General features: G+C 44.2%; 1 protein-coding gene, 1 long non-coding RNA gene and 2 other non-coding genes across 6 annotated transcripts; 2 read left to right on the top strand and 2 right to left on the bottom strand.

Annotated features, from left to right (window-relative positions):
- Positions 1-1,335: 1,335 nt before the first annotated feature.
- On the bottom strand, positions 1,336-1,408 carry trnar-acg (transfer RNA arginine (anticodon ACG)). Its single transcript has one exon. It is a non-coding gene; the product is annotated as a tRNA-Arg (tRNA).
- A 683-nt stretch (positions 1,409-2,091) lies between these two features.
- On the top strand, positions 2,092-5,087 carry LOC149985504 (uncharacterized). The gene is made up of 2 exons (XR_016482949.1): positions 2,092-2,547; positions 3,528-5,087. It is a non-coding gene; the product is annotated as an uncharacterized LOC149985504 (long non-coding RNA).
- Positions 3,606-16,246, bottom strand: polg (polymerase (DNA directed), gamma). 3 transcript variants are annotated; one of them, XM_021601036.3, is made up of 22 exons: positions 15,818-15,917; positions 14,921-15,564; positions 14,418-14,613; positions 13,917-14,090; positions 13,558-13,704; positions 12,371-12,450; positions 11,933-12,115; positions 10,872-11,014; positions 10,368-10,491; positions 9,808-10,050; positions 9,500-9,617; positions 8,637-8,711; positions 8,343-8,459; positions 7,975-8,135; positions 7,593-7,764; positions 7,360-7,495; positions 6,832-7,078; positions 6,326-6,448; positions 5,898-6,066; positions 5,612-5,820; positions 5,239-5,399; positions 3,606-4,897 (listed from the first exon to the last, which is right to left on the bottom strand). In XM_021601036.3, exons 2-22 carry the CDS (start codon positions 15,499-15,501, stop codon positions 4,833-4,835), a joined length of 3,624 nt encoding a protein of 1,207 aa, XP_021456711.3. In that variant the 5' UTR covers positions 15,502-15,564; positions 15,818-15,917; the 3' UTR covers positions 3,606-4,832. The 3 variants fall into 3 exon arrangements, 2 of the variants coding, with proteins under 2 accessions (XP_021456711.3, XP_090039313.1); XM_090183187.1 differs by having other exon boundaries at positions 14,921-16,246; XR_016482942.1 differs by having other exon boundaries at positions 4,182-4,897; positions 8,343-8,431; positions 14,921-16,240.
- Positions 16,247-16,331: 85 nt separating this feature from the next.
- trnar-ucg (transfer RNA arginine (anticodon UCG)) lies at positions 16,332-16,404 on the top strand. The gene has a single exon. It is a non-coding gene; the product is annotated as a tRNA-Arg (tRNA).
- The last annotated feature ends 4,576 nt before the right edge of the window (positions 16,405-20,980 follow it).

Here is a 20,980-nt window from a genome sequence, read left to right as displayed (position 1 = left end):
TTGAGTTTGCTTGGACACCAGCCTGATCTCCAGCTCATTCAATCTCTGGAAACGATTTAGGGGGTCATGCGACTTCTCATGCGAGCTGAAGAGGTGGCACAGATTTTACAGTCCCTGATTCCATCCCTGTCCTCGTAGGCTTGTAATTCCCCTGATGGAAATTGCTGCACGCTGAGAAATTTCACCAGCGAATTTCTTTGGTTTAGAGATTGTGCCTCTTTTGTCGTAGTTTTTAAAAATGTTATATTCGCTTTCTGATAGTTTTTTTTCTCTTAGACATGGTAGCAAATTGTTTCAAATCTCTAAAGATTACTTATAGCTAAAATGATATTCACTAGTAGAAGCTAGCTAACGTTAACAGGCTAGGTTAGGCTACTGCCTTAATCACTAATCATCTTCCTCACACACAAACATAAAAGAAAAACACAATCATTTATGGCAGACTGGCAGATTCACTTTTATGAATGTTTCCCAAATTGGATAATCCCATATAAACACACACATCACCATCGCTGCCAAGGATAGTGGGAGTGAATTTCGAGAGAAGCGGAAATGTGGTGGGGGCGGGAACTGCATCAAGGGGCGCCGGAGGGCGGCAGTCAATTGTCAAAATGCCGCCCCAAATTTAAGTGTCGCCACTAATCTTGCCTAATGGGAGGGCCGGGCTTGCAGGATGCACCTGAGCTCAATTTCGAGTCTCATAGCAAAGGGTTTGAATACTTATGTAAATAAGGTATTTCTGTTTGTTTTTTAATAAATTTGCAAACATTTCTAAAAACCTGTTTTCGCTTTGTCTTTATGGGGTATTGTGTGTAGATTGACGAGAAATAAAAACATATTTGAATACATTTTAGAATAAGGCTGTAACTTAACAAAATGTGGGAAAAGGGAAGAGGTCTGAATACTTTCCGAATGCACTGTATGTGAATGTATACATACGTAAGCAAGGTTTGAAATTATTATGTTTTAGTCTAATGTTATATCTGTTTGAGCTACGTGTTGTCAATTTTCAGTCTACAAATTATTTGTAATTATGTTCCGGGCCCTGACCATCCGCTCAAGAAAAAAACCGTCCCACGGCTGAATCTAGTTGATGATCCCTGATCTAGAGTCCTCTGAAGCAATGGTCGTAAATGTCCACTTAATTACGAATGCTGCATTACATACGGGACTTCTCAATGTATATATATGTTTTATCATGCAATATAACTTGTGTCTAAATTAAATTAACCGACATGGATGGAAAAATGCAATATATATATATATATATATATATACACGCACGTGTTGCATGAACTTGTCTAAATTAATTTAACCTAGATGGATGGAAAAATTCGAGCCAGCCAGGAGTCGAACCTAGAATCTTCTGATCCGTAGTCAGACGCGTTATCCATTGCGCCACTGGCCCACAGCCCTCCGGTATAACCTACGCCTATTTAAAGGAATATTCTACGTCATCACGTGATGTCGAATTCACTCCATACAGAGTTAGCAGATGTTAATGCGAGTGTAGCGAAATGCTTGCGCTGCTAGTTCCAACAATGCCATAATATCTACCAAATTCACAACAACTACCTTACACACTCCAAATGAACAATAGTGTATTTCTTGAGAAGGTCGCCCGGAGACTGCTTCACTTGACTCTTCACTCTGGAGACTGCTTCACTTGCTTTGGCAATGTTAAGATATGTTTCCCATGCCAACAAAGCCCCTTGAATTGAAATTGAATTGACTGCCGATGGCTAGGTAGCTAGCTGGCTGACGTTAGTGCAACAGGTGGGCAGGTGTTGAACGGTTTCCTGCATCACCTCTTCCTATGACGGGTTTGATCGAACATCGTAGCTAGCAAGCGAGAAAACATTTTCATATATCTTCTGCTAACGTTACCTTCCCTGCCACGGTCGGATAAATTATCCAGCTAACACAACATGGGAATATGCATATTTCACTAATATAACTAGCTACTCGTTGGAAATTTGGGTTGCTAAGTTTAGCTCTTAGTAAGTCGTCTGTTGCTTTTCACGAGACAAAAATTGACATGCAGCACGTGCTGGGCGTTCCAAACATACACAGGGAGCCAATCACTGGCATGCAAACAATAACGACAGGAAAATGTTTGCTGGTGGGAATTTCGTTGGTGACTCAAAACAAAAAGCATTGAGCTAAAGCTAGCTAGCTATCACACCAAACAAATGTGTGTAAGTTACTGTACATGGATCGTTCAAGACGATCCAGCTAACGCGGCGTGACTCAACGTTTTGACCCTCACCTCTCTCTGCCACCAGTAGCAGCTATATTCATTTAGTAGCAAGTTACTCGAAACTTAGCATCAGCCTTATATAATAAAATAAAGACCAATAATATCCGAACTTAAACAGTAAGACGAATAATCATTTCACTGCATTAATTATTTTTTCTTAGTCGTCCACAATATTTAATTAATGAACATAGACGGTGTGGGCGTGGAGGATACGTGTGCTAGCTGTTTTCCAAGTGGTCTTATCTGACGTTACCTGACCATCGCTCCAGCTAGCTACCTTTCGCCAGGTTAGTTATAAATAAGGGCAACCAACAAGTAACGTTAGATACCATTAGCTAGCTGCCTTCCTTCAATACTTGGTGGCTTTACTGACAGACATAACTCATATTAAAAACCACCAAGCATCGACCTAAAGGCTAAGCTAGCTATCATACCAAACAAGTGTGTGTGCGCCTGTACAACAAGGATCCTCAACAATTGTCTATATGCTGTAGGCAACTATCTAGGTGGTCATTCTCTTCCCTCCACCTATAATAATGGCAGAGATTAAATTAATTAAGATCTTTCAACCATTCAATTATTCTCAATGGTAATTAGTGAGTATATATATATCTGTAGATAATTAGGTGGGCATTCTGAGTATGCCTGTGTATGGCCACCACTACACCTGCACCGCTGGGTGAGATCGAAGCTGGCACTGTTAAGTGACACAAACACAGATAGGCAGGCACAACACTTCTGCCATTCCCTGCCTTGTATGGTATGGCTTTGTATACTGAACAAAAATAAGCACAACATTTAACGATTTTACTGAGTTTTATATAAGGAAATCAGTCAATTGAAATAAATTCATTAGGCCTTAATCTATGGATTTCACATGACTGGGCAAGATCACAGCCATGGGTAGGCCTGGGAGGGCATAGGCCCACTTAGTGGGGAGCCAGGCAATCAGAATGAGTTTTCCCCCCACAAAGGCTCTCAACTGACTCTACAGTGCTACTCCTACATCACCTATGTGTAGGTATAGCCTCATGTTGACGTAATCTATGCAGCCATTGTCTGCCAACAGGTGGCATCGTTTGTTCCTAAACCCTCGACCTATGACACTATGGACAGATTAACTAAGTGTTTGCACTGTTTTTTCAGCAAATGCTTAGTAGATCTGGCCATAGGGCCTCTAGCGAATACAACTTTTCTTGTTGACACTGTCCTCTCGTTAAGAGACCCTTTCATATTGTTGTGACCTTTGACATGTGTTTTCCTGCAGTGTTGAGTTGGCTGGAGGAGGTGCAGATGACAAGAAGAAAAGGAGGGGGGAGGCCACCACTACAGCGTCTGTACGGAGTTTCTGTTACACACATTTTATTTACAGTTACAAAGTAATGCCCACCCACTTCAACTGATATGTTGAGCCTTGGTCTAACTAAAACCACGTGTACTGTTCTCCCATTCTCAAGGCAAAACTCCTGTGTGAGACCAAGGCCATTCCCAACCTGATCTACAGTATAGAGCAATATGAGAAATACCTCATCAACCTCTCCAAGAAATCAAAGTTATGTATGGGAGTGCTTTGGGATGGGAGATTGTCTCAAATTGAATGTAAGTGTCTACTTGTAACCAAACATAAAGCAAGATGAGGACACACAATAGAAGATAGAGCCTTGTGGGACATTTCAGTAAAAGAACATCTCCCAAACTAAACATACACTGCATTATTGTAACTACAAGATAAAACGGGTGTCTGTGTGTTGCGTAGGTGAATCTTATTCAGTACATGAAGCTGAGAGATTTCCGCATCAACTGGAGGCAGCGCTGCAGGAGCAGGACAAGTCAGCATCAACCATAACACTGACACACATGACAGCTATCCAAAACATTGGTTTAGTCTCCTATTCACTCAGCTCCATCATGACCTGTCACACCAAATTTACTTATGCTTTATTAGTCCTGCCCATACGCCCGCATTCCTCACATCGTCCTGTTCAATAGCACACATCACATTTATAAGTTATAACTCCATGGATACATTTTTCTTTTGGTTCTCCTATTTTTCCCCAGACCCAATGGTCTGAGCTAAAGTATCAGTGTCTGACACCACATATCCAATTGCGTGTTGAAGAGGATAAGTGCTGCTTTGGATCTTTTCCCTCTTTAGATCACAGCCTCTCAGGAGCCAGAGCAGAGCCAGGAGCCCAAGAGGAAACAGTGATGGAAAACAATACATATTTTTCCTTCTAAACCGCTCAATAGACTCCTCTCTCAACCAGTCTGGAGCTGCCCTCATTCATTCGGATGATCCACTGAAATGGGTTGTGTTCATTTGGGCTAACTGTAGCAAAATAATTGCAGCCAAAAACAAATTAGCCCTTAAAAATAAATTGGACAACTCTAGATAGTACAACTCCGCTGCTGACTGTTTTCTTCTGTTTGGTGCCTTATGAACGTGACCCTGCAGTTCCCATTGACGTCGTTGGTTTGACTCAGTGCCTGAGTTGGGGCAGCCCTGGAGGACCTTTATCCCATGATGCCCCTGTCTGCACGAGCTACACAGAGGACTGGTCTGTTCACCCTGTTATCTCCCTTTCCCCAGAGAGCCTTTGGTGATGTCTATGATTTGGTATATGTCCAGAGCCTCACCTGTGGAGATTCAATGTGTGGTTATTCTAGGTACATGCTGTACAGAGAAAGATACAAGAGGTTGAAGATGTTTTGTATTATCTGATCATTTGTTTAAAGCTTTCACTTAGCATACTGAGAGCATGCAAACATTTCTGCTTATTAATTTACTGTGAAAATGTAACTATTTAAAACATGTTTCTAAATTATATAATGTTTCTAAAATTATTTTATAAAAAAGGTCTATAAATAAGGTTGCAACACATGCACACTACAATCTGAAGACATTCTGGGGCTGTATGTATCAAGCACAGGTTAAGAGCAGCAGTTTAAAGAATGATGTACAGTGATGTTATACTCACCCTGTGGGAGGCCGTATTTGCGCTCCAGCCCTGTGGGGTTGGAGGGAGTCACACAGTCCATGGTCACCTCCTTCCTCAGACAGCGGTCAATGTCCACGGCACTGAAGAAGGCCACTGACTGGGGCAGATCCTGCATACCCAGTGCATGGGTAAACATACACCTGTAAAGTATGAAGGAACACAATGTCTCAAGTCTGTTCAATAAGCTGTTTATGTAAAACAAGTAACTCACAGGCTATGAATAACAATTACATAATACTTTCAATTTTCATTCATTTTTGTATATTATCCTGAAAGAATCAGAGAGTATTTTGCAAGGGGAGATGTGGCAAGTCATCAGCAGGGGTGTATGAGTCAGGGCAGTACTACTGACCTTGTGAGAAGGTTGGTGATCTGCAGGGCCAGTGCTGCCCGGTAGCGGTCTTCGCTGCGGACCAGGTAGCGTACCTCGTCGTGGATGCTGACGCAGAAGCGTCCGTCGATGTCGTGCTCCTCCATCAGCCAGCGCATGGCCACCAGCATCAGGTGGAGGTAGTCCACCGCCGAGCTCTGCACCACCCAGTTCACCCTGCTGGTGATGAACTGACACACACACGTTAAATCTCGTCATTTAAAATGTGTGTTTGATTCTGTTCTTATGATTGTGTGTTTCTCCTGACCTCGTCCTTGACAGCCTGAGGCTCCAGGGCTCTGCTAATCCTGCAGCCCAGGACAGGGGTGGCTGGCTGGGCTGAGAGGGCGATGCTCTCCAGCTTGTTGAACATCTCTGACTCCGTACCACCAGCCCACAGACGCTGGCCCACCACCTCCCACTTCCTCCTCCGAGAACTGCACGGCCAATCAGGAGAGGATGAGATAGAAAGTAAGTGTGTCCCTAGCCAGATCTACAGCAGTATCTGGAGGTCGGGGGCGTCAGGTGTAGTGAAGAACTTCAGTTCATACAATGCTGACATTAGTGATAGGTTCAAAATCACTATTTGTAGAACTGAATGAACCTGATAGGTGTAAACAATGGCTCCACATGGCGATGGCTCCACATAGCCTTCCAATGGGCTTAGGAGCACACGCACCTACACTGCTGCCTCACCTCTGGGAGGCCAGTCTTGTTATCCGGCGGAGATCCTGCGGGGAGACGCTCCCGTCTTCGTCCCTCTCCACCTCCACATCCAGCTCCTTCAGCAGCCACTCACCCTCCTCAGACAGACGGTACCTAGCATCACAAACACAGCTCAGTGTGGCTCATCCTTTCTGTAATTTAATCCTCCAAATATCCAAGGAGTCCCTTGTTGTGCTTAGAATTACTATCTACTGCTCTGTGCACATATAGATACATTTAAAGTGCTTAGATCCAAGCTTAAACCTCCAAAAGAGTTTGATTTTCACAGTACAGCTCCACACTCCCATCATGTTAGCCATACTGTACCCCTCGGCGAGGTGCTACACATTGGTAGTAGATGAGGGGAGTCCTCCCTCTTCACAATCTGAAGCGCTTTGATCACTAGATCTACATCTGAAATGGCATATTCTGTTGTCTATACAGCGAATAGGGTGTCATCACTAGTTAAATCCAATCCATCACTATCCTTCCTGTACCTGCGTAGGCCCTTGGTGAGGGCATACATCTGCCGGGCCTTGCTGGCGGCCTCTGGCTGGCTGAGGCGGTGGTTGAACTGCATGAGCAGACGCTCGGCGAAAGGCTGCCCAGCGCCGTAGATGCGTCCGTAGTTGAAGACCTTGGCATGTTCGCGGCTGATGCCCACCGTGTCAGCCGTGCGGCTGTGCAAGTCAGTGCCCTGGCTCTTCTTGCCCTGCAGGGTCATCCAGCCAAACGCTGTGCAGCCTGGACACAGTAACAGATACATGATTAACAGGCCACGTTAATGACTGAATGGATTCCTCAAGTCCATAGATATGGGGCCCTGTTTAAAAACTATATGTAGTAAAAAAAAATATGAATTCCGTGACAAAATACAAACAGACACTGAAATATTCTGACTGGGAATGAGTTCATTAGATTTCCATCTTTAATGGACATTGTCAGAAACTCACATTTCTGACCATTCACATAGCAAAATGAATACAGCATCAATCAGAGTATCAGCGCTAGGGGTGAAGCCTCACCATGCATGCCACCGAAGTGGGCCTCTCCCAGAACGGCAGCGATCCAGAGCTCCTGGGAGTCCACGTCCGCCCCTACCAGGTGGTAACCAGGGGGCACCTGTACCATGGCCTTCAGCTCACTGCCCACTCGATCCCGCTGCACAGACCACATACAACCTCTATATCAGTGGCTCCCTTAAAAAAGCTGTGTTGCCCAATACACTCCCGCCATAGTTCTCTTTCTATTCTCTTACCCGAGCGTTGCTGGCAGTCAGCCACGTAGGCTCCACAGCCCTGCGGGTGACGGTTCCCGCGGTGATGACCTGGGGCAAGATGGCGCCGTACTGCCCCTCCTCATCATACTCTTCATGCCTGCTGACACTGCGAGGGAGCTCCCCTTTCCTCAGCCACACCACCTTCTGAGAGCTGCCAGGACACATCAGACATGATAACACAACTGTACTTTAACCCTCTAGGAATTGTAATTTCTTATTTCTCATTGTGTCTGGCCATGATGATTAGCAATGTAACTGCAGTACGTCTTCAACTATTCTTTTCCAGAAATTAATTGAATTCCTATTTATTAAATCATTCTTACATGTAACTGTCCAAATGAAGTGGAGCCTGGGTGCCTACCTGATGCGTTTCTGGGCATTCCTCCAGAAAGAGATCATCTTGTTTATCTCCAGAGCCCGGGTGGCGTTGGTGGCCCCCCGCCCCGCTCTCAGGGTGCCGTCTTCCATCTTGGACAGGAAGTCCTTGGAGAAGGGGCTGCCCACGTTGTTGTCATTTCCATCCTGTAGCCAAAACCGTCTCTTAAGCATTTATGGGTGTGTTCAGGTGCACAGATTCTAGGATCATTCTATTAAATACTTGATACAGACAATATACCCATGCAAGATTAAGTGAACAATTTGAGTTAGGATTCACCCCTATGAGAGGATTGGCATTTTGTTTCGGCACAACACAAATTAGGTCAGGATCGCATAGATCAGTTGATGTACCTTGTGTGGGAGTTTGAAAAACCAGCAGCCTGGAAAGTTGACATCGTTGTAAGGTCCGTTTCCATGGTGATAGGGACAGTGACTCTCACCTGGTAGAGAATTAATATCCTGCATTTCCTGCTTACATAACATAGAACATGTCACCCAACGCATTAAAATCCTAAAGATCATTAAGGTAATAGGTGAAATGTGTAGGAGGGGACCATAGAGATGTATAGAGGGCGCACTTGCCACAATAATCAATGTAAAAGAGAGGTGTGCTCTCGTTCCATCTCTATGAAGGGGACAGTTCACCTTATTGCTCTTCCTCGTCACCCTGCCACTGCTCTCCTCCTCTGACACACTTTCCAAGCGACCCAACTCTTCCACCTACAGGTTAACACAGGAAAGACACCCACCTGTTATACTTTGACAGGAGAGGATATTTGCTATTTGCACTGAATTCCTAGTTGATATGAAGATCATTCTCTGTGAGTAATTCTTTATTAAACAGTTATCATGTCATTTATATATTCCAGCTATTAAAACTATAATCAGCAGTTGAACGAACCCCCCCACGTTTTGGTAAAAAGCTGAAGGATGGGCCTGAAGAAATGTAACCACTCTCAAATTCATAGACAGAGCTATGGGTTCAAGGACTGACCATCCATGATATCAACTTTACAGTTTTATCATGTTTTGAGGCTTAACAGTGTTTGTTTACATGTAAAACAAGTGTATATTTTGGGTTCTGATGGGGTATGACAGTTGAACTAAGCTCATGGCGCATTTATTTTATTTTATTTAACCTTTATTTAACTAGGCAAGTCAGTTAAGAACAAATTCTTATTTTACAATGACGGCCTACCACGGCCAAACCCTCCCCTAACCCGGACGGCGCTGTGCCAATTGTGCACCGCCCCTATGGGACTCCCGATCACAGCCGGTTGTGATACAGCCCGGGATCGAACCAGGGTCTGTAGTGATGCCTCTAGCACTGAGATGCAGTGCCTTAGACCACTGCGCCACTCGTTATATTCTTTATGAATCAATGGGTACATATAATTAAGTGCAAAATAGATGTAGCAACTGAGGATTTTAGCTTTAACGCTAATTCAGGTGTCATGAAGACAGACCCATCTTGTGTGTGTGTGTGTGTGTGTGTGTCAAGGTCTTACCGTCTGCCACAGTGTGCTGTCGGTTAGCATGAGGTCATCAGAGAGGCCGTTGTCCAGACACCTAGGCTGCTCTTTACCTTTCTGCTCACAGTACTCTCTGTACACACGTTCTATGGCCCTGTGAGTCACAACAACACACAGAGGTAATTATACACACACTACTTCTGGTGGATGCACTTAGAGTACACCCAGTGATGTAACAAAAATAAATCATTAAATTCGCTTGACTCATCCCTGTGCCTCCTTTGTCTTTGGTCTCGGTTTCCCCTGGTGCCCCTGACTGTGCTGTGTGTTGTGCTGTGACCTACCTGTGGGGACACACAGGCCCCATGGCGTCCTCCTCCCCCCCATGGGGTTCCATCAGGTTGTCCCTGCGGCCAGGTACCAGGTAGCCCCAGCCGTGCTGCTCAGTGTAGTGCAGGGGGAAGCCGTCCCACGTCAGCCCCATCAGCTTGGGAGTCACCCGCATAGCCAGACTGATCAGGCTGGCCCCCGGCGACCAGCTCTCCTCCTCCTCCTCCGACATCTTCACACACAACTTACGATACCACCTGGTAAGGTAGGGAGGAATAGACTGGCTGTTTCTCAATGGGATTTCCTCGATTTCTCGCCTCCCTTTTCACTGTATAGGAGAAGGTCCTTCCCCTCCTACCTTCTTCTCCAGTGCATTTTGAGGCAAGGAGAGAGGATGCGAGAAATCAAGGAAAGATTGAGAAAGAGCTCAAATGAGAATTGACATTAGACATTAGTGAGTGTTGCCTGATGTATTTCACAGCCACAGTTATCTGTACCAGGGTGTTAGTGTGTTATATTAGTTAACAGTTAGCTACATGGAGCTCCACAGGGGGCCCAGTACAGCCCAGCTCACCCAGGATGTCCAGGCAGGTGCTGTCTCCTCTTAGGCAGCCTGCTGACCATCTTCTTCAGCCTCTCCAGAGCCTCCCTACTTGGGCACGTTCCTGCTATCTCCTCCTCAGTGGGGGGACCTGGGTCTGACAGCACAACAACACTGCTAAGTCACCTGCTAGTTTTAATTCAAGTCAACACAGCAGCAGAGTCAATCATTTTACAGCTCCACAAGACACCTTTACCCCAATGGGATCCAATATAAGCACACAAAACAACTTAGCAAGACAGAATAGTCCTGCAGTACTGGTATTGGTCCTGGAACCATAGACCAGTCTTAACTAGTTTTATGAAAGGCCCTTGGTCTATCTCTGTTCCAGGCACATATGTACTAAGAGTCAGAGTAGGAGTGCTTATATTGTGTCAGTTTTGCATTTATATCATAAGATTGTATGGACAGGGGATCTGATCCTAGATCAGCACTCCTTTTTAAATATGGGCCCTGGTATATAGTGTGAGCTCCTACCCTGATCCCAGTCTCTCAATGGTGTGCTGGGTGCTGGCTCAGCCTCAGCCTTTGAGCGTTTTCTCTTGCTGACGGTCACCTTCTTCTGCTTGAACTCCTGGACGTCCCATTCCACATCCCAAAGCCAGGCGTCCTCCTTATACCTAACAAAGAAACAGTCCGTTATTTTAAGGCCGCTGCCACAATCAGAAGGATGATCACAGATAAAAAATTTAAAAAACGCATGATGTACATCGTTAGCTTTTCTTCATCAAATGTATCACTCATCTCTTTTTTTTCCCAAACAAGTTTGGACAAGTTGCATACGTAAAAAGACGGATCGTTTGAAAAGGCATTAGCTCCATCCGAAATTCTCAGACACAAAATCCCAATATGACCATGGTCTTAAACACACGCATATCCAGTACGTATGCACACACCAAGCTGGGACCGAGAGACTGAAAAACAGCTTCTATCTCAAGGCCATCAGACTGTTAAACAGCCACCACTAACATTGAGTGGCTGCTGCCAACACACTGACTCAACTCCAGCCACTTTAATGATGGGAATTGATGTCAAATATATCACTAGCCACTTTAAACAATGCTACTTAATATAATGTATACATACCCTACATGATTTATCTCATATGTATACGTATATACTGTATTCTATATCATCTACTGCATCTTTATGTAATACATGCATCACTAGCCACTTTAAACTATGCCACTTTGTTTACATACTCATGTCATATGTATATACTGTACTCGATACCATCTACTGCATCTTGCCTATGCCGCTCTGTACCATCACTCATTCATATATCTTTATGTACATATTCTTTATCCCCTTACACTGTGTATAAGACAGTAGTTTTGGAATTGTTAGTTAGATTACTCGTTGGTTATTACTGCATTGTCGGAACTAGAAGCACAAGCATTTCGCTACACTCGCATTAACATCTGCTAACCATGTGTATGTGACAAATACAATTTGATTTGATTTAGAGTATTTACAATGTTATTATGTAAGCCTCATTGCTTCATAAAACAAGTACTGCATGCATTACGGTCCCTCACCTGTCGTCCTGTAGCAGTTGACAAGCGTCATCTGCAAGACTCATCAGACTCTTCTTCATCTCTCTCTGCAGCTCCTCAAAAGTGTCTTGAGAGTCTTCCAGGTACCTCCCCCAGTTCTGATTGACAGGTAGGTAGCACCCGCCCATCTCCAGCATCCCTGCAAATGTTACTGGATGAGGGCACCTGTGTACAGACAAAGGAGGGACAGTGATTGGTTGAGAGACTACTGTCCAATGATTGGCAGGTGGCGAGGGAGATGGGTTAGCTTGGTCCTAGATCTGTTAGTGTTATCTTGCCAACTCCAATAAACAGATCTGGGATCAAGCTAGAGATACCCCTAAAAGTAAAACATATTGTGGCTTTGCCTCTTGGGAATTATTATATTATTATTATTAAATTAAGTTTTAAAATTTTATTAAGCAATTGTGGTTGTCTGACCTCTCCATGAAGAGGGGCAGCTGCTCACAGAACACCTGGTGAGTGGCCTGGACGTCCAGAGCGCAGTACTGCATCAGCTCCTGCAGGGGGCAGCAAAGAAATGACTCCGTTATGACTCAACTACAGTGGGTGAATAATGATTTGGTTTGGGCATATACAGTACCAGTCAAGGTTTGGACACATACTCGTTAAAAAATATATATTGTCTACATTGTAGAATAATAGTGAAGACATCAAAACTATGACATAACACATGGAATCATGTAGTAACCAAAACAAGTGTTAAATCAAAATATATTTTAGATTCTTCAAAGTAGCCACCCTTTGCCTTGACAGCTTTGCACACTCTTGGCATTCTCTCAACCAGCTTCATGATGTAGTCACCTGGAATACATTTCAATTAACAGGTGTGACTTGGTAAAAGTTAATTTGTGGAATTCCTTTCCTTCTTAAATGCGTTTGAGACAATCAGTTGTGTTGTGACAAGGTAGGGGTGGTATATAGAAGATGGCCCAATTGGGTAAAAAAACAAGTCCATATTATGGCAAGAACAGCTCAAATAAGAAAAGAGAAATGACAGTCCATCATATAAAATATATTTAGATTTGTTTAACACTTTTTTGATTTACTGCATGATTCCATGTGTTATTTCATAGTTTTGATGTCTTCACTATTACTCTACAATGTATAAAATAGTAAAAATAAAGAAAAACCCTTGAATGAGTAGGTATGTCCAAACTTTTGACTGATACTGTATGTTCATTGAAAGCCTCTTATTTCCATCCTGACAACTACTTTGAGAGGAAGTGCAATCTAATCTACGATTGATATATCAATTATTTTACTTTTAAATGAATGAGCCATTTATTCTTGAAGAATATAACTCATGAATGCCTCGTGAGGTTAGTTCAACTGTCCAACCCAAAATCTAATCTTGTTTTACTCCGTTTGTAAACAATGTCATTGTAAACAAACACTGTATAGCTTCACAAAATAGTTTAAACTATAATTTTGATCTCATGGATGGTCAGTCCTTGCATCCATAGCGGCATCTAGCGGTTTTCCTAAAAAGGTGGCAGGGAGGCTGCATGTTGTTGTTTAAACTTTTAAGAAAAGCAAATCAATGAGGTTTGTAAACAACCAATCATTATTGTACACGAGAGGTTGGACCTCCATTGACCTCTGACCTGGAAGTTGTTCCTGACGTCAGCCATGCTGCCCTTCACAAAGATCTCTCTGGCCTCCTTCTGCAGTGGCTCCCCTCCCACATACAGAGCATGCACATCAGCCAGGTTGTTGATGCTGCTGATATTCACCCAGTCCCATGAGCCGATCTATACACACAACAACAAAACCAATTTATTAACCAATTAACTCCTTTTAAAACTTTGGATACCTGAAGGAAAGAGCCAATCCAGGAAAGGAAGGGCTGAGGAACGAGATTGTTGACCTGCCGATTGGCAACAACAAAATTTCTACAGAACAATCGCAAATCAACAGTTTTCGGTGTCCCATAATCATTGACTAGAAGACAGAGAGCACTGACCATGGGCCCTTCCTTCCGCCCAGGTCGGCCCACTTTCTTCATATGCGCTTTGACCTCCAGGAGGCCACGCCTCTTGCCGTGCTTGTTGGCCATCCACAGCGTGCGCTGGAACCCAGTCAGACCAGAGATGGCCATGTGGAGACTCATGGTGTCCAGGAAACGAGCCTTGGACCCCTGCGGGAAAAGAACACACAGAGGCTGTGTCTCAATCCAAAGGCAGCTGCCTACCCGCTTCCAATGCAAGCATCCATGTGAATTGGGAAACAGCCATAATAATAACAGAAAGCATGAGCCACTCCAAAGACCCTAATGCCTGAGTCACACTGTTGGGACAAGCCCGAGCTGTTCTGGGCTAGCCTGAGGATAATAAAATATCATAGCCAGCACAGCATGGTGCCATTCGGTCCTATAGTGTGAATCCGGCATAAATTACTGTCAATCACACTAAATACGGATGAATTATGCCTCAAAACGTGTCCCCGTAACCCTGTGAACTCTGACCTTCAGCAGGTACTGCTCCTTGATGTAAGAACGGTCAAAGCTGACGTTGTGACCCACAATCAGTCTCTCCCTCCACTGGCCCCCCGGAGGGCGACTGGAGTTGGTCGGGGTCTCCATGGGGATGAGGTCAGCAGGGGTTAGCTGGCTGGACCAGGAGTATCTCTCCTCTATCAGACGCTTGCTGCACCACGAGTACCTGGCAGGAAACAGAAAAACAGAATATTCAATGAAACTGCAAAACTGACCTGGCCTAAAATAAATAGTCCTTGATAAATAACTAATCATTCCTGACCAGTTCCAACACATTATACACCATCAACCTGTCACTAGAAAAGCCTTTCAATGTTTGTATATTTACAGATCATTTTACATGAAAAATAAATAGGTACAAATACTAAGAAGAGAAACTGTCTGGTACTGAAATAAAGTTGTCAGTTCCTCCAGCTAATTGTAACAACTCCTCTCTCCCACAGTAGGGTCTTGGTCCTCTCTATTAGTCTCACCAGGCAGTAGGGGATACAGCCACAGCCAGCGTGGGACAGTGTCCCTCTGCCATGCACACCTCCACGTCAAACACCAGGCCTGCCTCGTCTGGGAAGTCAACCCGTCTGGCCTCCCCATCCGGCCCGTAGCGCATCCAGCCCACCTCCCACACCCAGTCCTGGGGCATGGGTGGCAGCGGGGCCTGCTGGAGCTTACTGGCAGCCTCCAGGTAGGGAAGGCTCTGCTTTTGGGCCAGCAGGCGGAAGTGGCCGTTTATGTTCTCTCCGTACATGTGGGGCAGCTGGAGCTCCACACCAGGCAGCAGGGAGGCTTCTTTTCCCCACAGCTGGTGCCTCTGTAGGTGCCTGATGCTCCGCTCCACCTTCTCATCCTCGTACTCCTGCTCTGCGCCGCGGAAGATCTGCTCATGGAGGTTTTGGGACAGCATCTGGATATTGAGGGGGTTCAGGCGGGTCTCTGGGGGGAGGGAGCCCTGGAGGGAGTGGGGCTGCTGGGTGGAGTAGGAGGTACAACATAGTCTCCTCCGTAGGACAGAGGAGAGAGGCCCCCGGAAGGGACGAAGATGCAGAAGATGTTGCATTTTCTAACTAGTCCTTAGTCACTTGTTCCTCCCCTTGGACTTGGTCAGGAACACGATGAAAAACTGAATGGAGAGAAAGCCAGGATGCAACTTTGTGACCATGCAACCATCCCATCAAAGCCATAAAATAATTGATACAAATAAAATGTAATAGCTATTTAGATCATCAACACGATCCCCTGGCACTCAATTCCTCACACCAAAACCATGATTGCTTCGTAGGCCTACTTGAGAAACCTGCTGATATCTTCAGGCGACAATGCAGAGAATGGTCAGAATGCTGTGTTGACAACAGAATAAAATAGTGATTATTTACCAATCTCGCTGTGAGTCCTACCGCTTTGCAATTCACCGCTGGCCAATGTGACATAAACGTGTGTGTTTCCCGGTCGCCACTAGTTACCACAGTCACAAAGTCGTACTTAAGGTTAAACCCCGCCCATTTCTATATTAGATATTAAAGATATTAAATATAGATATTACAATCTGATTTTAAACCTAACCTTAATCCAAACCACGTTGTTAACCGTATGCCTGACCATAACCTTAAATCAAGACAAAAAAAAATTGCAATACAGACAACTTTGACTTTGTGGCTGTGGTAACTAGTGACAACCGGATTTCCCCGGCATGGAGGTTGAAACATTGTAGCAGACCAGCTATCTAGTGACATCCAGTGGTAGGGATGACCTCCGTACGGAAGTGTAAGATAAGGTGAACCTTTTACAAAGTATCTGGTCAGTGTTTGATGAAAATATGCTTTCCGTCAAAACGGTCACTGGTTAAAATGTTCATTTAGTATAATATCATATTTTCATCTGATTGTTGTAGGCCTCGTGGCCTAATGGATAAGGCGTCTGACTTCGAATCAGAAGATTGCAGGTTCGAGTCCTGCCGGGGTCAACCTTTTTATACATGAACAATGACGGACAATGACGTGAAGATTCCATCCTTGCTTGGTCAATCAGTGACCACATTTATATGCACACCAATATCCCGTTTTTATTCGGGATACTCAACTATTCTGTTTTTAAATTGTCACATATGAACATCATATCCCGTTCACAATAACCCGAAAAAAACTCCCGATTATAAGCAGTGGTGTAAAGTACTTAGGTAAAAATACTTTGAAGTACTACTTACGACCTTAAATGGGATATGTGCCACTATCCGGAATACTGTGCACATGAAAACGTGGTCAATGTGATTATCACCGATACAATCATACATCAGATATCTGGTATTTTATCTGAATTAAGGATATGGTCCTCTCTTACTTTTTCCTGAATAGAAAAATGCATCTCAAACTCTGTGCAGTGTGTATTTTGGGTGTTTGGACTGCTAACCGAATTTTTAAACCCAGAGGCGCAACATCGCGAGACTTCAGGGAATGCTTGCGAAACAGACCAAAGGCCGGGGTTTGGGGTTTGAGAAGTCAGTGAGAGAGGTTAAAAAGAGGGTTAATGGACTAGGGTGTGTCTTTTATGAGTTTGAACCGTAGCCCAAAATCTCAGAACTAAATTAACCAACAATGTATATAAACCCTGGATTGCTGATTCAGTGTATTGTCCCGTGAGATGCTTTAAAGCCACCCGTCGGTCTTATTGGCATTCTCCAGAAGAAGCAATCCTCCATAGGAATGAAGGGAATTCTACAATATTCCAATTAAATGTTTAAAGGACAAAATTACATGTATTAAAAAAAAATGGTATGTTTAGCACACATAAAATAATTTACACGTATGCATCAAGGTGCATGTAATAGAATAAACGTGACAAAAACAAATGTTGACTATAATACATTTCTATAGCGTCCAACATTTTTTTACAATGGTGGGGGAGTGCCTAGATTTAGGTTGGGCTGCTTCAAAACAGCGCCCCCTGTCAGCCATCTAGTATATATAAAAAATCATTGTAATTAACACAACTGAGCTTTCTTTGCTCAAATTAGATAGTGCTACATTTATTTTCTTTAGATAGGCCTACATCATAATTGGCTCATAATCTTTGTGAAATGTCCAATAAAAAACTATGCGTAAACATTTTGCCACTGGTGCAGAGGGAGTGGGATGGAAGGTATGGTCACCAGCAAGAACTTGACCCCTGCCCTATGTGCTTTGTTACAGGTTATATTAAGTGCTTGTTTTCAGTGAGTCTTTCAATTTAGGTCACTTAAGGTTTATTCTGTTCAAACCTGTTAAAAACTTGTCAACTGGTAGCTTATTCTGGGATAATAAATGAGAACAATTATTTATTGTATTCTGTATTCCTGTGACAATACAGTATTAGATAGATTGTTCTTATTTCAGTTTAAGCATACGTTTTGGGGTTTGTGTAGGTCTAGTGTCATGTGTGTAATAGATTATGTGAAGAACAGGAGTTTGCTGTGTGTATGTTGATATAGTAGCATTGAAATGAATGTCATTATCATATGGAGATTTAAACTGTTTTGTAGGCTCATTGATGCTGTATCTTTTCAATTATATGTATTTATTATTCATGGAAGGTTATCGTCTCATAGAGGAGAACAATGTAAAACAATATTGCACATCAAGCATAGCCTAAATAGTGAGATTATATTTCTGAAGGAGTCTATTTTGAAGGAAGTTTCTTAGCCTTTATCGCCTAGAAACTTGTCCTGAAATAATTGTTGAACTCCATGTGTGCACATGTCCCTGGCACACACACACACACACAATGGTGCACTCTACAGATCGAGTTTCTGTGTACTTATTTTGTTATATTGACAACTTTTGAACTCGTACCTGAAAATGAATATTACCTTAAGAACAAAATGGGTACTGCACATTTGAAATTCTATAAAACCTATAACTATTCCATGGAGTCCCAGGTGTACATCAGTTGGCTATAAAGTTAACCATGAAAGATAGCTTCCAGCTTTATTGTGAGATAGACCGTAATCTCCCATTTGCAAGGAAATGCATATCCAATCTCAAATGGGAAAATAAAGTCTGAGTTAAATTTCCATCAATTCAAGTAGCCTAATGCCTTAAAATGTCAGGGAATCGTGGCTGAATGAGGACATGGATAACATTCAGCGGGATATACGCTGCACCGGCTAGATAGAACAGCACAGTCCGGTAAAACGAGGGGGGACGGTCTGTGTATATTTGTTAAAAACAGCTGGTGCACGAAATCTAAGGAAGTCTCTAGATTTTGTTCGCCTGAAGGAGAGTATCTCATGATAAGCTGTAGACCACACTATTTGCCAAGAGAGTTTTCATCTATATTTTTTGTGGATGTTTATTTACCACGACAGACAGATGCTGGCACTAAGGCCGCACTCAGTCAGCTGTGTAAGGAAATAAGCAAACAGGAAAACACCCACTTGAGGCGGCACTCCTAGTGGCCGGGGACTTTAATGAAGGAAAACTTAAATCAGTCTTACCTAATTTCTATCAGCATGTTAAATGTGCAGCCAGAGGGAAAAAAAACTCTAGATCACCTTTACACCACACACAGAGACACATACAAAACTCTCCCTCTACCTCCATTTGGCAAAACTGACCACAATTCCATCCTCCTGATTCCTGCTTACAAGCAGAAACTAAAGCAAGAAGCACAAGTGACTCTGGTCAGATGACGCAGATGCTAAGCTACAGGACTGTTTTGCTAGCACAGAGAAGAATATGTTCCTCCGATGGCATTGAGGAGTACACCACATCAGTCACTGGCTTCATCAATAAGTGTATCGATGACGTCGTCCCCACAGAGACTGTATGTACATACCACAACCAGAAACCATGGATTACATGCAACATCCGCACTGAGCTAAAGGGTAGAGCTGCCGCCTTCAAGGAGCAGGAAACATAAGAAGTCCTGCTATGCCCTCAGACGAACCAAACAGGCAAAGCGCCAAAACAGTACTAAGATTGAATCATACTACACTGGCTCCGATGCTCGTCAGATGTGGCAGGGCCTGCAAACTATTACAGACTACAAAGGGAAGCACAGCCGCGAGCTGCCCAGTGACACAAGCCTACCAGAGGAGTTAAATCACGTCTATGCTCGCTTCGAGGCAAGCAACACTGAAGCATGTATGAGAGCATCAGCTGTTCTGGACTACTGTGTGATCACCCTCTCTGTAGCCGATGTGAGTAAGACCTTTAAATAGGTCAACATTCACAAGGCTGCTGGGCCAGACAGATTACCAGGACAGGTGCTCCGGGCATGTGCTGACCAACTGGCAGGTGTCTTCGCTGACATTTTCAACATGTCCCTGATTGAGTCTGTAATACCAACATGTTTCAAGCAGACCGCCATAGTCCCAGTGCCCAAGAACACTAAGGTAACCTGCCTAAATGACTACAGACCCGTAGCACTCACATCCGTAGCCATGAAGTGCTTTGAAAGGCTGGTCATGGCTCACACTAACAGCATTATCCCAGAAGCCCTAGACCCACTCCAATTTGCATTCCGCTCAAACAGATCCACAGATGATGCAATCTCTGTTGCACATTACACTGCACTTTCCCACCTGGACAAAAGGACCAAAGCGTTTCCCACCTGGACAAAAATGTTCAACACCATAGTACCCTTAAAGCTAATCACTAAGCTAACTGCAACTGGATCCTGGACTTCCTGACAGGCTGCCCCAGGTGGTAAGGATAGGTAACAACACATCTGCCACGCTGATCCTCAACACTGGAGCCCCTCAGGGGTGCGTGCTCAGTCCCTTCCTGTACTCCCTGTTCACCCACGACTGCATGGCCAGGCACGACTCCAACACCATCGTTAAGTTTGCAGATGACCCAACAGTAGTAGGCCTGATCACTGACAACGACGAGACAGCCTATAGGGAGGAGGTCAGAGACCTGGCTGGGTGGTGCCAGAATAACAACCTCTCCCTCAACGTAATCAAGACAAAGGAGATGAGTGTGGACTACAGGAAAATGAGGACTGAGCACGCCCCCATTCTCATCAACGGGCTGTAGGTTGAGAGCTTCAAGTGCCTTGGTGTCCACAACACCAACAAACTAGAGTGGTCCAAACACACCAAGACAGTCGTGAAGAGGGCACGACAAAGCCTATGCCACCTCAGGTAACTTAAAAGATTTGTCATGGGTCCTCAGATCCTCAAAAGGTTCTACAGATGCAATATCAAGACTGGTTGCAACACTGCCTGGTACGGCAGCTGCTCAGACTCCGACCGCAAGGCACTACAGAGGGTAGTGCGTACGGCCCAGTACATCACTGAGGCTAAGCTGCCTGCCATCCAGGACCTCTATACCAGGCGGTGTCAGAGGAAGGCCCTAAAAATTGTCAAAGACTCCAGCCACCCCAGTCATAGACTGTTCTCTCTGCTACCGCATGGCAAGCGGTACCGGAGCGCCAAGTCTACTTCCAAAAGGCTTGTCAACAGCTTTACCCCCAAGCCATAAGACTCCTGAACAGCTAATCAAATGGCTATCCTATGCATTGTGTCCAGCCCCCCCCCAACCCCTCTTTGAGGCAGCTGC

The sequence above is a fragment of the Oncorhynchus mykiss genome, chromosome 1 (assembly GCF_057628025.1).
Source record: "Oncorhynchus mykiss isolate SJ-2025 chromosome 1, ASM5762802v1, whole genome shotgun sequence".
In the NCBI taxonomy this organism is placed as follows: Eukaryota; Metazoa; Chordata; class Actinopteri; order Salmoniformes; family Salmonidae; genus Oncorhynchus; species Oncorhynchus mykiss.
Note: the sequence above shows the minus strand (reverse complement) of the source record. Positions and strands in the feature narration are given on the sequence as shown.

Excerpts from the sequence above, each read along its gene's own strand:
- polg (XM_090183187.1), bottom strand. The coding sequence starts at position 15,501 with ATGCAACATCTTCTGCATCTTCGTCCCTTCCGGGGGCCTCTCTCCTCT. Across the intron at positions 7,496-7,592 it reads TGACTGCCAGCAACGCTCGG|CGGGATCGAGTGGGCAGTGA; the intron begins GTAAGAGAATAG and ends TGGTCTGTGCAG. Across the intron at positions 5,821-5,897 it reads CTCAGGCTGTCAAGGACGAG|TTCATCACCAGCAGGGTGAA; the intron begins GTCAGGAGAAAC and ends TGTGTGTGTCAG.